This window comes from Biomphalaria glabrata, chromosome 1, assembly GCF_947242115.1.
Source record: "Biomphalaria glabrata chromosome 1, xgBioGlab47.1, whole genome shotgun sequence".
Lineage (NCBI taxonomy): Eukaryota > Metazoa > Mollusca > Gastropoda > Planorbidae > Biomphalaria > Biomphalaria glabrata.
In genome coordinates this window covers 67,009,584-67,027,656 of record NC_074711.1, presented here as the reverse complement: position 1 = coordinate 67,027,656, position 18,073 = coordinate 67,009,584, and the positions used below count along the sequence as shown (strand labels likewise).

General features: G+C 38.7%; 1 protein-coding gene across 1 annotated transcript in view; it reads left to right on the top strand.

The window, feature by feature from the left end:
- LOC129925814 (proliferation marker protein Ki-67-like) overlaps window positions 1-17,047 on the top strand; it is a 42,152-nt gene extending 25,105 nt beyond the window's left edge. The window contains exon 2 of the mRNA XM_056026622.1: window positions 14,267-17,047. Within this exon, the coding sequence (XP_055882597.1) occupies window positions 14,267-17,047 (2,781 nt within the window). The remainder of the gene's footprint in view (window positions 1-14,266) is intronic.
- Window positions 17,048-18,073: the final 1,026 nt, after the last annotated feature.

The following is an 18,073-nucleotide window of genomic DNA, read 5'->3' as shown; positions in this document are numbered from 1 at the left end:
TCCTCTTGTCGCAGACGATGACGCACTTACCTATGGGATTATAAAATAGATGGCAGTAAATAATTTGGCGGTTTTCTTTATGGAAAAGCTTCTCAAATACAAATAAGATAAACAGCGGGCTGAATTTTAATAAATAAATCCAAAGAAGATGTAAACTCAATAAAAACATTTGGAGGGAGTTGGGTGGGGCTGATCTATTCCTGCCGCAGAAGGAATGTTTTTATCACTTTCAAATAAAAACAAACAAACTTGGGTCTCTCCATTTATTAACACATACTTACATATTGAACAAGTAATGATGACATTGATTTTCACGTAGGCTACTTCATGTCACAAACGATAGTCTGTTGATAGCCAAACAAGTAAAATAAGCTTTATAGGAAATCAGTTCGTACATTTTATGACGAAGTCGTCCCACTCTATTCATCTTTACTAAGAAACAGTGATTTTAGCGGCCCCCGAAAGGGGAAAAGACGCCATTAGTTTTGAGTGGCATGTCTGTCCGTCCCGTTTAGATCTCAGAAACTAGAAGAGAAAATGAAAATTGGACATCATGATATTTTAGATCATTCAAAGTACTGATGCAACGGCTACTTTTTCTTTTCCGAAATCTAATTTTTTAAAATTATATATGCAAGCAGATATTTTAAAAAAAATACACCACTTTTCAAATGAAAAACTTCAGGGGCGGTAACTCTTTTAAAAGGCCATGGACTTCTTCAATAATAACTCAAGCTTCATTCATAGATTTGCGCATAGGTAAAAAAAAATTGCATCTAAGGTCACAATGGTAAAAGTGTCAATGGATCGTTATAAAATATATTTTCCATTTATTAACTAATTGTTAACTGATTCAAATGAAGTTTAAAAAAAAACCTTCGTTTTAGTTATAAGTTTTTAAAATAACGAATTATTTTAATAGCGCGCAGTTTTGAATTATCCTCATTATAGGCTACACTTGACAGTCTAAATAGAACTAAATAGAGCCAGATCTAGATATATTTATATTATATATATATATATATATATATATATATATATATATATATATATATATATATATATATATTATAAATGTATTGATAATTTGAACAAAATTTTAATTATTAAGACAACAACTTATCTTCTGACAGCTTAGGGGTGCAGATTTGTTTATTATGTAAACAATAGTATCACATTAAGAAATGAATCGGATAAGAACAGCATAGTACACCATTACCTAGTAACAAAACGTCTACTACTCATGATCATAACGTTGACCTAGGTCTAATATTATTAAGATTAAACGTGTAAATTCATTAGAGTTCTAGTCTAGATATAGTAGTTTCTATATCAAGATTCTATATCTAATTCTAGATCTAGACTTAGATATAGTATAGACTTAGATCTAGATTTAGACATAAATCTAACTCTTGGCTGCCTGGTCGTGCGGTTTGCGCGCTAGACTGTCGTTCGGATTTATCGACGGTCGAGGGTTCAAACCCTGCCCGCTCCCATCCCCCGTCGTCCTGCGGGAGGTTTGGACTAGGAAGTAAACTATCTTCAACTCTGAAGGAACATCCGAAATATGTAAAACATTTTACAAACAAACAAACATCTAGACTTAGATCTATTTCTAGACCTAGACTTTGATCTTGAATGTAGATTTAGATCTAAACTAGGTCTAGATCTAGCTAGATCTGTCTAGTTTGTATGACAATTGACAATGGAGATTTTAATTTTTATTTGCGAGGGGAAAAGTCTTGTTTTTTAAGTCATTTGTAGACAAGTGTAGCCATATGAGTGTAGCTTAAAGTAGGTCAAGAATGATTTGTTTTCGTGTTGCCAATCTATCTAATTTTGTAAGAAGAAGAAATCCTTTTTTTTTCTCTTTATTACATGTAACATGTTATAAATTTTGAATGTATGGATAAGGTTAAAAATTATTATTTAAAAAAAATATAAGTGTACGCTAAATGAATATATGGCTGAGGGGTAAAACACTTGGAATCGGAAGTCTGGTGTTCGAATCCTGGTGAAGACTCTAGGTGGACCACTTCGGGGGCCGATTTTGAGTGTCTTTGTAACCTTGTTGTTCCGCAAATGACGGTATTGTAGATCAGTGTCTTTCAATGTAGAAATTACCAAAGATGATCAAAACAGAACAGCTGTGCCTTCAAAATATTTGAGTTCGAGTTACATAGGAACACGGGAAATAACTGAATACGATTTATATTTTAAAATGTTACTTCTTACTTGTTAATTAAGGTCGTCTAGGACTAGGCTAAACAATTCAAGACAAACTGAAAACAGTTTTTTTTTTTTTCAATTGTGCTAGTTATTGATTTCGAAAGTAAATGAACTGAATACATTGATTATATACAGCTTACCAGCCTACAGAAATACAGTACAACTAGTCTACTCACGGCATACCATACGCCGCTATTTTGCAGGGCCGGCCTTAGGCCACTGAAGCCTATGCAACCGCAGTGGGCCCCGCACTTTTATAGGACTCGCGCTAGTCCTAGGTGTAAATTAATAAATTATACCATTTCATAAATTATAACAGATTTCCTGCGTCCTCCTGATTTATCAGGAGCTCCTTGAAATCTCCTGAAATTGCAAAATATACGAAAAAAGTCCTGGAAATCTCCGGAAATTATTGAAATCTTTTGAAAACTCATAAAAATGTCCTAAAATATATAGACAAAAATTGTCATTTTTGGGGTGTCATTCAATATGGAAAACACCAATCATACGCGCGAAAAAAAAAGGCATTATGCAATCCCGTAATTGTGGAATCTGGTGAAAGAAGATCTCGCACCTCAAACTAATGAAGAATTACTTGAGGTCAACATATCTCGAAGAAACATTTGGTAATTCTTGATATTGTGCATGATCTATGTAGGAAACATACTTTTTATGATATACTGTATGACTTTGCTACACGCAAGGCTCGTAAAGTAATTCTGTACGTAGTAAAGAATAAACAAAATGCAAAGACGATTTTATTTTCTTATACAAACTCTTAATTTTCACTTATAATCCATATCCCTACCCAAACTTGGCCCCGCGAAATCCGTTTCGCATAGAGCCCCACAGTGGTTAAGTCCGGCCCAGCTATTTAGTGACGGCTGAATACAGAGTCGATTACTTGTTCTCCCCCCCCCCCCCCCTCTTTTTCTGTCGTATGGTAACTCTAGTCCGACTTGTAGAAATAAAAGAGTGATCTTTTCTTTACTTCTCGGTGTCCAAACTGTTGAGCCATGAAGAGAATTATATATACAGTACAATAATTAACGTACACCCATGCACGCATGCGTTCCGTTTTCGGTGCATTAAACTTAGCACATTATAAGGACAGAAAGGAATAGATAAGCCTTCAATGACACGCTATGTGTGGGCCAGATCGTACATATAGTAATTTAGGACCGATTTTGACACCCCCAGTCGACCTCTTCTACTTCGCGTTGACTTCAATCTATTCGCCATGAAGTGATCAAGCTGAAAAACTATAGATAGACTTTAAACGTTTACAAAATCGAAATAGGCAAATCGCTGTCGTTAAATTGAGGAAGAAACTAGTCAGAGAAACAAGCTTAATCAGCCTCTCCCCCCCCCCCCCCAACCCGAAAACTAATCTTTAAAAAGTCCGATCCCATTGTGCAACTCAGTCCGCTTTCTCAAGTGACAAGAGTTCTGTAGTCGTCGGACTGACACAATCCACATCTGTACTCTTTTTTTTTTTAAAGTTTTTTGTTTTGTTTTTTGTTTTTGACTCTGTGTGGTAAGGCGGGGCCCTAAGATAAGGGCTCTTTGAGGCGGTGTAGAGGAACTGGGAGGGGACCGAGTGCCTCTCGTAGCTGAGTCCCCAATAGCAAACCACACTGACATCTCAATAGCTGCCGGTGCACTATGTCTTATGCGACACTGTATCGCAGTGTTTATCTATTCATCCAAGATCTAGACAAAAAATTTTGCTTAGGGTCTCGGAACAGAGTTAATTGAAAGGCTCCACAAGAATTTGTTTGTTGTGCTACCCCTCCACCCCCCTTCCAATTCTAAAAAAAAATGGTCCCAGTCCTACCTTCATAAGAGCGGGCTCACTGATGGAAATCGCTGGTCTCGTTCTGTGTCAATTAAGTTCACATCAAGACTTCTACCCCCCCCCCCCAACCCAGTTTTATCCTCTCCTTTCTGTCCCCAACCTTTGATTGTAGGGGAAGGGGAGGTGAAAATGGAAAGATCAACACTATAATAATTTTTAAAAAAATGTGAAGAAGGAGGAGTCGAGAGAGGGGGGGGGGGGGGCGAGAGGGCACCGAAATATGTTTTTCTCCCTAAAGCGATTACCAACCTGGAATTTGTGTGATGTACACCTAGTAAAATTGTTTACTCTGGACGACGGTAAGAATGCGTCGCTCAAAGCTGACAGCTTCTTAATAGCGGAGGGTCTTTGAAAAAAAAAAGCGGAAAGAGAAGGAAGGGGGGTGGTCTGGAAACGTCTTTAAATAACGCGGAGAGGGGTGGGCACGCAACCTGTACAAAGTGTCAACCGAGACTCAAGGAGGGCTGACTGGTGTAGGCCGACACTTCGAGAAGTGATTATTATTTTCTTCTTTCCCCCCCTCGTGTCCTAGTGTCTACTTGTATTCAACTGATTCCCGCAATATCCACTTCAACCATTCTCACCCCACTCCGCTTGCTTTTGAATGTTACATTTTGTCGAAAAAATTGTCGTGTTTTGTGTTCCGTCCGTATCGTCTGTCATAATTTTAGGCTCGACGGTATAGGCGGGCGGAACAGTACAGAAGTGGGAGTCTGTTGCTTAATATAATTTGTGGGGGAGAACATTCGACGTGGGAGGCGCCCATGAGCATTTCATTGGAATCATAAATTGGAGAAGTGAAAACAAATGTTTGTTTATTCGTGATTTTTTGTTTCCTTCGAGAAGAAACTGATTCAGATTTGTGTTTATTTTTAGCGTTCAAAGTTACAAGATAATCAATAGGAAAGAAATCATAATGAAATCATGTCGCGCTGTATGTGTGTGCGTGTGTGTGTGTGCGTGTGTGTGTGTAAGGGAGAGGGGGTAAAGGGGGAGAGGATAACAAAAAGTACAAGGTGCAAATCTGTATCTCAGTAAATTTACCATAGCTATTACTAATACATGTAAATTACAATTTCTAGATATGCTAGAATGAGGGAGTTTTCATAAATGAAATCTTCTGTGCATCTAGTGTAGAGAATACTAGAGTATTAATAAACTGTGTATTTAAAGGCGTAGAATAATTTTTGGTCCCTTCTGACTAGTGCAGAATCAATTCTGAAAATTGAGCCTAATTTAATTTTAAATCATTTACTTATGTAACTAATTTTTTTTTTTTTTTGAATATTGCAAAATTAAATCCGAAGGCTGAATCTAATTTTATCTTCAATCTTTTACTTATGTCACTAAAATGTTTGTTTTTCCGGTATTCGAGACGAACAATATGTTCATCCTAAAAAATAGGACATAACTGAGAATTCTACTTCTTTAATTTTATCTCTAAAAATACTTTTTAAAAAATCTTATATTAAGTGTAGTTGTATCAATTAGTTTGTATCAGTCATGTAATAATACTTTAAGACTGACTGAGACATAATAAATCTGTGCGATTTGAAATATATATCTATATATAACAGAATAACTATATCGTCGTATCATGTGTAGGCGCTGGAAGGGTCTGTCATGTTGAAGTGCTGGACTGATATGGTGGACTACCTGGACTGGTACGTCTATGTCACATACTTCCACCAAATGACACTAACGTAAGTGTTGACCGCCCGTCAGTCTGGTATGTGTCTATACATTCTTACATTTAGGTCATGATGATGAGTCATTGGAACCTGAAATCTACTACAAAACTTTCATCGCGACGACGTACGTCCATAATCCAGGTCGTCAAAAGTAGAACGAATTTTTTTTTCTTCTTAGTTTTTAGTGCAAAAATGCGAATTTTTTTGGAAAAAAGGGGGGGGGGGCGGTAAGGGGTGAATATTTCAAATACATGTTTGAATAGTGGAGGGGTGAGTTTGTAGCTAACATTTGAAATTAATAGTTACAAGTTTCTTTTGGAGGCTTCCGTTAAAGCAAATCCAGCCACTAATAATTTTGTATGATCTGTCTGTCAGTCTGTTACTAGAAGATTTTAAAAACTAAATAAACTGTTAAAAATTCATTTCAACCAAATTTATGGCTTGGAAATTGAATTGAGATGCGAAGATTACTTTTTGTCCTCTGAAAGCTTACCGTTTTGTTTTCAAAACTATTATACAAGGCTTTTTTTAAAATAATACAACACTTGAATTATTTTTTTTTTTACTTTGTACTAGGAATTTTGTGTTTTCATATATGGTTAGGGCAATTCCTAAATAGTCATCTTTTTGGTGTCTCTGGTGTACAGAATACAAACGTATCGGCATCGAATGTATTTGTTTTTGTATTTAGTTCACAACAGTGCTCTTTCAATATTGAGTCCTTGACATTGCTTATTTTGTCAATGTATTTCCAAATCTCTTCCTCTTTCATTTGTTACATTTGTTCTTTAGGTTCCATTGTGTCATCATTTTTGTTTTTGTATTGCTTTCTCTTCTTTTTCTCCATCATTGCATTTTGTTGCTTCAAGAACGTAGCAAAGTTTAAACAGAGAGGTACCAGATAACTGCAACCCCCTTGGAAGAAGAAAAGGAGGACATAGCCTTACAAACGAGGACACACTCTCACACACATAAAGACGAAGTGTAGATTAAAAATTAGGCTTGCCATGTAGTGGATGAAATATGTCAATAAATTTAAAGTTGTGAAAATGTAAGTTTCGTATTTCTCGATGCGACTTTTCGGTGAAGTTTATTTTAGGTGTGGAACTCAAGACACTTTTTTTCCCGGATCTACTTTGCGAGAAAAATAACAATCTCTCCTTTCTCCTCGGTTCTCTTATAACTCAAGTATTATGCACTAGAATGCAAAAGAATCATTTGCATATCTTAATGAGGTGTGAATAGCAGAGTTATTTTAAACAGCCCCAGTGGCTACTTGTTTGTTCATGAGGTTGTCAACGAACTTTGAAACCTACTGATCTTTAGGAGTGAGTTTGAACCAATTGAAATGAAAGAATGAATGCGATTGATAAAACATAGGTGCATGTTGCAGTAAACACTACAATGAAAGTGGCACGTTTAATGCCAAACACTGTCGGACGGAGGACACTGACAAAAAAAAAGAGGACCTATCATCCTTTTGTTGGAGGTCTGGTAGCCCTAAATATATTTAATTTGCTTTTGTGTTTTCTGGAGTATTAACCAATAACAGTTATCAGAAAACATTTACTTTTGTTTAAAAAAATATTAGCAATTCTAACTGTATTTACATGTTTGTACCTTAAAATTGAGACTGGGCCCCGCGCAATCCTTTCCGCATAGGGCCCCGTAATAGTTAGGACCGGCCCTGATATGGCCTCTATCTATTGTAATGCACAATAAGCCTGTATAAAATACTTTTATATGTTAGTTTAATAAAGGAATAGCCTGAAAAAAATGTAAATGACCTGTGTCTAGAGTCGATTGTCTTTATCTTCACAGGTCATTCTGAGACTTCTTGACCTAATCATGAAGTCAAGGAGAAAGTCATCTAGAAAAGAGTGCCTTTTCCATACCAGAGATGTAGCGATTTGAGAAAAACATATTCTCTCCCCTTTTCCCAACGTTTTGTGTTACTTATTGGGTGGCAGCACTTCAAAGTTTGGTTAAATAACTCGCGCTTGTCTCCGCAATAAAAATGTGTGCATTCCGCTGACACTCTCCAGCCGATAGGTCTCTCAGCGGGGTTGACACACGCTGGGAGCGTCCTGAATGGCCGTCCATAGAGACGTCTGCCATGTACAAGTAGCTGCTGGATACTTGTTGATTTCATGGGGGGGGGGGGGGGGGGGGACTTGTCAAAAATCACGTGACACGCTCGACTTTGAGTTTGTCTTAGGGAAGTTCTGCAGGTACAGTATACTATCTTGTAGATTCTGCCAACTATGACCAGAGCCGGCGTGTGTTCCTATGGGAAGAGATTTACACGCTTTGCTCTAAAATTTAAATCTGACTTTCTGTACAGAGTCTTTTGTTTATTTTTTCAACAAGAAGGAGTGCATACAACTACTGTCAGTCAGTCCTTCCTTAAGCTTTATCCTGATTCTATCTTTAATGGAGAGACTATCGAACTCTGAAGCTGGACATGAAGCAATGAACGCTTATAACAGGAAAAGTGTCAAGAAATTATTTCAATTTTGGAGTACCGGTTTTAAATGCAAACTTATAGCCGCCAGCTATGCCCGACACTCCGACCCTGAATGGCGATTCATCTTGAAATTAATAATTCCATAATTTCCAAGATATCCTACACTTCTGAAAGAGTCCGTGGGTCAATTACAAATTATTTGCAAGGTGTCAAAGAAGATCTTAATCTAAAAATGTTTTAATTAATTCGTTCTATTTTTCTCTCGCCCCCCCCCCCCACTCTCTTTTTCTCGTCTGGTATGCAATCTTTTCATGAGCTTAGATCCAAGTCACTTCTCTCTGACAAAACATCTTGTACACGTTACTTCTCTCTGACAAAACATCTTGTACACGTTACTTCTCTCTGACAAAACATCTTGTACACGTTACTTCTCTCTGACAAAACATCTTGTACACGTTACTTCTGTCTGACAAAACATCTTGTACACGTTACTTCTGTCTGACAAAACATCTTGTACACGTTACTTCTCTCTGACAAAACATCTTGTACACGTTACTTCTCTCTGACAAAACATCTTGTACACGTTACTTCTCTCTGACAAAACATCTTGTACACGTTACTTCTCTCTGACAAAACATCTTGTACACGTTACTTCACCAACTTTCCAAGTTCGAATCAAGTTGAAACTTAGCACAATTATTGATTGTCGTTGACAACACATAAATCAATACAAAAATTAACCAATTAATCAATCAAGTAGTCGTTTTTAATTAATTACGTTTAATATGAAAAAATGTACTAAATAATCGGCGGACTTGTTCAGCGACAGCCAGCAGACGTGAAGGACGTCTCTTCTCGAGGACCACACAAGTTTCAACAGAAATGGGCGCCACTTGGTGGGGCAGGACTTTGAACAAATAAAGTTCCTCCCACAATCCCGCTATCTGAAGCTTTGAAAGTCTTTCTTTCGTTCCATATTTTATTTTCCGGACAAATATTTTGAGATTATCTAGTCTTGATCTATAGTGGAGATTTTCACGCTAAACTCAACAATGTCAAGGACGCTAAACTGAGTTATTGAGTTATATAATAAATAAACAAGGATACAAGGATAGTTTGTGTGGAAACACAAATATAACGTCAGAGATCTGTTGGAACAGTGACCTGCCCTCAAGTGTGTCACCACCCGGACTATCTCCAGTAATTTCATTAGGATTCTTATAATTGCTGTTATTAGAAATGTCTTCGACAATAGCCACACACAGTCGCACCCCGACAAACAAGGACAGATTTCGGTCGTTCACAAAAAAAAAAAATGTGAAACTAACAATAAAACCTTTTCTTTTGTAACTATTGGAATGGCACAGTGGAAAAGGTAGCACGAAAACGTTCCAGATACTTCCTCCCACACACGTCAACTGATCCACAAAAGTGATTGGACCATAGAACATTCACAATAGTATATGCAATTAATAACAAATATTTCTAATAGAAGAAAAGGTATCTCTATTAGTCTAGATCTAATTAAAAAAATTAGTTACATGATTGATTGAAAATAATTGATGCAATTTCACTTGATATAAGTATTTTTTTGAAAAGTATTTTGCGGCCACCAAAAGGGAATAGCCGCTATTCGTTTTCTGTGGTCTGTCTGTCCGCCCGTCTGTCCGTCCGTCCCGTTTAGATCGCAAAAACTAGAGAAGATAGTGAAAATCCGACATTGTGATAGTTTACATTTTAAAAAGTTTAGTGAACGTTTTTTCTTTCTTTTTTTTTTTTTTTTTTTTTTTTTTTCTGAAAGTGAAACATTTAGATAAGTGATACACAAACTAAAGTCCGCGGGCCACGGGTCATATCCGACTAGTTTTTAATAAAATGTTTGCTTTTGTTTCAAGAGAAAGAATGCATTTAGCATGTCTATAAGTCGAATATAATTAAAAGCAACAATTATTAAGCAGTGTTATATTATGGTGTATTTGTGTGTGAGTATAAGTCACAGAAATAAAGCTAGGAGTTTCCACGCCAAGAGTACCGAGTCCTAATCCCGAACCGAATAATATATCCCGCAAAGGCAAGTCGGGATATTTTTCTAGAATTGGAGATTGTTCAACGAAAAACCCTTAAAACACAACATGCGGAGGAGGGGTGCAAATAGCAATAATAGTGGAACTTAAAGACTTGAACGAGCAGTCACTTAAAATGGTTATCGCAAAGATATCGTTGAACCTCGTCGTTGTAATATAGCCAATTTAATCTAATACCTTGAAATAAAAAGGGATGGGGGGGGGGGGGCTTTGCTCGAAACACCATATCAAGCTAGTGTTGAAAAACTAACAAATCTTTGTTTCTGTTGAACTCAAGGAGTATTTGTTCCCATCACGTCTGCCAATGAGCCAGGTGTAACAATTAACTTGGCAGACGACAATGTTCCTAAGAGACAGATGGCAGAGTGCGCTGAAGAACCACATTTACTATAAGCCGCCCTCTTTATCTTTTAAATGTAATAGCCTTGAGAATAAAAAGTGTTTCGTCTTTTTAAGAAGTAATCTTTATTAATAGAATATTAATAACAAAAGGATAAGGAAAGATAAAAAAAAAAACGAAAGTGGCACGTACGGCTTAATGATTTATATAATTTTTTTCCTCCCTTGATAATGTTCTAATTTGTTTAACTAACAAGACTGCAGCGCCACCTTCAGATTCAGCGGAGCCTTACGTAACGCATGAAGTGATGCATAGAGAGCAATCTCCTTCAGCAGGTTGAAGTGCAGGATATGGCGGGCGAGCTCCCCCTGGGGCTAGTTCTATTCCCGACGCAAAGAGTAGTCTCGTTACTCATTAGCTATCTGGAGGCGATAAATGATATTGGTGGATTGAGTTGAACTGGATAAGAGAGTCGGGGGGGGGGGAGATACTGAGAGAGTAGTGCAGAGAGAGAGAGAGAGAGAGAGAGAGAGAGGAAAAGAGAAAGAAGAAAGTGAAAACTACATACGTGCTAATAATACGTGCTAATACAATTCACAGAGGAATTAGTCATTGTGGCTTATAGAAGAAGTTGCAAGTTGATATCGAAGTATGTGTGTTTGTCTCAGTGTGGGCGTGTGAATGTAATGTGTGAGCTTATGATTGTATGTGTGTAAGTGTTAATGAGGGATTGTGAGAGCGTGAGAGTCTGTGAGTACGGGTGTGATTGCCTCAATCCATCAGGGTATGAGTGGGATTGTCTGTGTGTGAGCGTGAAGCGTATGTGTGTGTATGCACTTTTAAAGCTTTTGTGAAGGTTTTATTGTTCAAAATAATCAGGTCTACCGATTTACATTATTTTGGATGCAACGTGTGAGTCTCTAACAGGGCCGGCCCTATTAAATGGATGCTTGCGAGGCCTCTCTTCTAATTTTTTTTTTACAATCACAACTATTACTATTAATTAGCCCATTATATCAACATTGGTTATACATCATGCACAGGAAACAACTTAAATGCAATAGGCGCCAGTGACTTTATTAAAGTTATCTCAATGGTACAATACAATAACTCAATATGTTAACCCTTTAAGACTTACATCTTGAAAGGCCCGTGACAAGAGCCATACTGATAGTGATATGCTAAATGTAAATTGCGGGGGCCCTGTTAAGAGCGGGCCCCATTTGGAGCGATTGGCCAAAGCGGACTTAGGACGGCCCTGGTCTCTGAGTTATTTTCGTGAGGTCTGTGTACCAATGTATGACATACCAGGGTACGACATACCAGGGTACGCTGTATCTTCGCTTTTTTTTTTTAATTAAAAAACTAACTACCTACTCCTCTCCCCTCCTCTACTTTGTATAGTCTTTTAATTTATGGAAGTATTTTTTTGTTCCTTATCTCTATCTATCTCTACTTTGTTTTGTGTTTTTTATGAAGTCTTGTTTTTTTTTATCTTAATCTCTCTTTTATTTCTACTTTGATTAGTGGCGACATTGCCTAAAGTGTGCCAAAATAATCAAAATTATTGATTTGCTTCTATTAGTTTTAGAAATGTTTTTTTTTTTTTGGTATTTTAGTAATGTCTTGCTTTGTGTGTGTGTGTGTGTGTGTGTGTGCATTTTTTATGTGCATTTTTTTTGTCTTGAATGTCTTGTTTTTTTGTGTGCATTTAAGGAATGTCTTGTTTTTGTGTATTTTAGGAATGAACTTTTAAACCATCTCAGTCTACATCGAACAAGAAGGCAAATGTTTTGAAACAATCTGGTCCCAGCACGTCATTAGCTGGATTGGACACTTTCTTTCTCTCAATAACTTTAAACTAAACTAGAGAGATACAACAGGTATTCTCAAACCTTCTACCTCTCAGTCAACCCCCCTCCCCCTCCCAGCCCCGGGAAGCCTAATTAGATATTTGATCAAGTTGACAGGGTGCTAAAAGTAGAGCTGTTGTAAAGTAGCAGCTTAAAAAAAAAAAGCTGCCGCCGTGACGGCTGTGATGTACTACCTGGAATCTTTCAACAGAAGGTCCAAACTTTGGATTCAAAGAATCTTCTCCACGATGTTTTATTGTCCCCCCCCCCGCCCCAATGATAAGATTGTTATCTCACTTTGATTTGAGGGCTTGGGGGTCTACAGAGAGCTTAGGATTGGGCTCTACAGAGAGCTTAGGATTGGGCTCTACAGAGAGCTTAACTTAGACAACAGCTCTTTCTTTCACTGTGAACAAGGTCTGGTTTCTATATCACGTACTGACCTCGGCCAATCAGATTTCTACTTATTCATCGTTATTTTTTTAAAGCTTGTCCGTGCCAATAGACTTGTCCGTACCTACAGACCTCCATGGGGCAGATTTGTTCTGATAAAATGTAAATCATCTTCGTTTTTCCTTACATGTTCTGTATTGTGTGTTAATTCAATGATTCAATAGTAGATTCAATGATTCTATAGTAGATTCAATGATTCTATAGCGGATTCAAAAGCAGATTCATATCTATGAGCGATCGCTGATAACATAATGCACATTAACAGTTGCAATATTTGTATTTTGCCATTGGGTAGGGGCGTAATAAACGTCATGAAGCCGAAACTCACGAGGATGTCACGCAACAAATACAATGCTTCGTTTGTTTCTGAAATAAAGATTGGACTTGGGGTGGTTCGAACGTTCGAGGCAGCAAACACAGTGACACAACAATTGTTGATTTTACAGCTAGCATTGAATAGTACATAAACAACTGTTGATTTTACAGCTAGTAATAATATACACAACTGCTGTTCATTTTAGAGCTAGTATTCAATAATACAACTTAGACATGCCAAATATTTATATCCTTAAAATGATTGTAAAATATTTTAATATTTTAATAGTCCAACCTGAACTTATTGTTATTCGATATGAATAGTGGTCTGTACACAAACAAATTTAAAAAAAAAAAAAAAAAGAAGTATTTATGAATAATAAAAAATCTAATCATTGAATGAAATAGTATCACTCGTCTTCTTAGCATTATTGTGACTATACGATACTGTTACCCATATGTTATCATATCAGCTATGAAAAAAATTAAGCACACTCTGTTACCCATATGTTATCATATCAGCTATGAAAAAAATTAAGCACACTCTGTTACCCATATGTTATCATATCAGCTATGAAAAAAATTAAGCACACTCTGTTACCCATATGTTATCATATCAGCTATGAAAAAAATTAAGCACACTCTGTTACCCATATGTTATCATATCAGCTATGAAAAATAAAAGCACACTATGTATCAGCTTTGAGCGCCATATTACGAAATCGCAATGTTATAGTACCCGGAAGTGATTACGACCATGATAGATGCCTTCAACAATAGTGGGTCTTGCCAGTAGATGATTATGATGAAGATAACCGTAATGCGGTGGACATGGCCGGAATCAAGGAACAATTTACAGACATTTTCAATACTTTTTGATAATATTATCAAATCTTCTACCCGTTATATTCCTCCCCCGCCCCCTTTTTTTTAAAGCCAAAACCTTTAAATTTTCCACAAGCGGACACTGTAATAGATCCCCCCTTCTTCTCTCGTCTGCCTTGAAACACCAAAACATGAGACCTGTCGCCTTGAAACACCAAAACATGAGACCTGTCGCCTTGAAACACCAAAACATGAGACCTCTCGCCTTGAAACGCCAAAACATGAGTCCTCTCGCCTTGAAACGCCAAAACATGAGACCTCTCGCCTTGAAACACCAAAACATGAGACCTCTCGCCTTGAAACACCAAAACATGAGACCTCTCGCCTTGAAACGCCAAAACATGAAACCTGTCGCCTTGAAACACCAAAACATGAGACCTGTCGCTTTGAAACACCAAAACATGAGACCTCTCGCCTTGAAACGCCAAAACATGAAACCTGTCGCCTTGAAACACCAAAACATGAGACCTGTCGCTTTGAAACCCCAAAACATGAGACCTCTCGCCTTGAAACACCAAAACATGAGACCTCTCGCCTTGAAACGCCAAAACATGAGACCTCTCGCCTTGAAACACCAAAACATGAGACCTCTCGCCTTGAAACGCCAAAACATGAGACCTCTCGCCTTGAAACACCAAAACATGAGACCTGTCGCCTTGAAACACCAAAACATGAGACCTCTCGCCTTGAAACACCAAAACATGAGACCTCTCGCCTTGAAACACCAAAACATGAGACCTGTCGCCTTGAAACACCAAAACATGAGACCTCTCGCCTTGAAACACCAAAACATGAGACCTCTCGCCTTGAAACGCCAAAACATGAGACCTCTCGCCTTGAAACACCAAAACATGAGACCTCTCGCCTTGAAACACCAAAACATGAGACCTCTCGCCTTGAAACGCCAAAACATGAGACCTCTCGCCTTGAAACACCAAAACATGAGACCTCTCGCCTTGAAACGCCAAAACATGAGACCTCTCGCCTTGAAACACCAAAACATGAGACCTGTCGCCTTGAAACACCAAAACATGAGACCTCTCGCCTTGAAACACCAAAACATGAGACCTCTCGCCTTGAAACACCAAAACATGAGACCTGTCGCCTTGAAACACCAAAACATGAGACCTCTCGCCTTGAAACACCAAAACATGAGACCTCTCGCCTTGAAACGCCAAAACATGAGACCTCTCGCCTTGAAACACCAAAACATGAGACCTCTCGCCTTGAAACACCAAAACATGAGACCTCTCGCCTTGAAACACCAAAACATGAGACCTCTCGCCTTGAAACACCAAAACATGAGACCTCTCGCCTTGAAACACCAAAACATGAGACCTCTCGCCTTGAAACACCAAAACATGAGACCTCTCGCCTTGAAACGCCAAAACATGAGAGCTCTCGCATTGAAACACCAAAACATGAGACCTCTCGCCTTGAAACACCAAAACATGAGACCTCTCGCCTTGAAACGCCAAAACATGAGACCTGTCGCCTTGAAACACCAAAACATGAGACCTCTCGCCTTGAAACACCAAAACATGAGACCTCTCGCCTTGAAACGCCAAAACATGAGACCTGTCGCCTTGAAACACCAAAACATGAGACCTCTCGCCTTGAAACGCCAAAACATGAGACCTGTCGCCTTGAAACACCAAAACATGAGACCTGTCGCCTTGAAACACCAAAACATGAGACCTGTCGCCTTGAAACACCAAAACATGAGACCTCTCGCCTTGAAACGCCAAAACATGAGACCTCTCGCCTTGAAACACCAAAACATGAGACCTCTCGCCTTGAAACGCCAAAACATGAGACCTGTCGCCTTGAAACACCAAAACATGAGACCTCTCGCCTTGAAACGCCAAAACATGAAACCTGTCGCCTTGAAACACCAAAACATGAGACCTGTCGCTTTGAAACACCAAAACATGAGACCTCTCGCCTTGAAACGCCAAAACATGAAACCTGTCGCCTTGAAACACCAAAACATGAGACCTGTCGCTTTGAAACACCAAAACATGAGACCTCTCGCCTTGAAACACCAAAACATGAGACCTCTCGCCTTGAAACGCCAAAACATGAGACCTCTCGCCTTGAAACGCCAAAACATGAGACCTGTCGCCTTGAAACACCAAAACATGAGACCTCTCGCCTTGAAACACCAAAACATGAGACCTCTCGCCTTGAAACACCAAAACATGAGACCTCTCGCCTTGAAACGCCAAAACATGAAACCTGTCGCCTTGAAACACCAAAACATGAGACCTGTCGCTTTGAAACACCAAAACATGAGACCTCTCGCCTTGAAACACCAAAACATGAGACCTCTCGCCTTGAAACGCCAAAACATGAGACCTCTCGCCTTGAAACACCAAAACATGAGACCTGTCGCCTTGAAACACCAAAACATGAGACCTCTCGCCTTGAAACACCAAAACATGAGACCTCTCGCCTTGAAACACCAAAACATGAGACCTGTCGCCTTGAAACACCAAAACATGAGACCTCTCGCCTTGAAACACCAAAACATGAGACCTCTCGCCTTGAAACGCCAAAACATGAGACCTCTCGCCTTGAAACACCAAAACATGAGACCTCTCGCCTTGAAACACCAAAACATGAGACCTCTCGCCTTGAAACACCAAAACATGAGACCTCTCGCCTTGAAACACCAAAACATGAGACCTCTCGCCTTGAAACACCAAAACATGAGACCTCTCGCCTTGAAACGCCAAAACATGAGAGCTCTCGCATTGAAACACCAAAACATGAGACCTCTCGCCTTGAAACACCAAAACATGAGACCTCTCGCCTTGAAACGCCAAAACATGAGACCTCTCGCCTTGAAAAAAAAATTAACACATTATAAGGTCGTATATATGATCTGTTGATATCGCCTACATCTAAAGCTTACTTGGGTGGCACACAGATTGTGTGTTGAGGTGCAGTGCATCATGTCATGTGGTCCTGAAGTTTGTATCGCCAACCTCAGATCATCACAAGATACACCTCAGCGCACCGATCGCACACAAAGTCTTTACGGGAGAAACAACAGACCTCTTCGCCGCGGAGGGACACTAGTAGAAAAAAAAAGCACCGCTCTGATAACCTCTCCTCTTCACTAAGTCCCATTCAAAGGGGGTAAATTCTTCCGCGGTGGTTCCCTATCACACCTGGATCGTCTTTCCATGGCCGGGCATGGACAGAAATTCAATTAAGTTTGCGACAATAGATACCGGGGGATCTAAGTTTTGAACTTGTGTTTCCTTTTTGTACGTCAAGTAAGCCTTTTTTTTTTTTTTAAAAGTCTGGGTATTTTTTTTTTGAGAGGTTCTAAAAGTTCATGTTTAAATTGTTTGTTTCATTTTGTGTATGCTTGTGTGTGTGCGTGGTAAAGCTTATACATGAGATGACTGATTTCAAAGCAATCTGAAAATGAAAACTAATGTTTAAAAACAGGAGGATAAGGGTCCTCCCACTTCGCTTACAAATTTGCTAAATTCGCAAAATATCTCAGCCAAAATTTTGAACATTACGTTGCATACATGTGGTGTCCATTTAAGGCAACTTGTTTAGTGGCCCTACATTCACAAAATTTTCTGTTTCAGGAGCGCTCCCAAAGACTTGCATAAAATAAAAACACCGAATCGATGTTGTTAAAATTATCTTAACAAAAACATGATAGTGATTGGGATGATTATTCCGAGCGTCAGTATAACAATCTGTCTTGCACTCTCAAAGTATCGAAGAGCTTGGCCTGGCGACGTCTTGACGTATAAGTTTCCAGACGTTCCTTTGTAGACAAAGATAGTACGTTCTATCTCCTAGCCCGAAACATACTGCTGGACCAGAAATGATGACATGCGGGCTCAAACTCGGGACTTTAAGGAAAGTT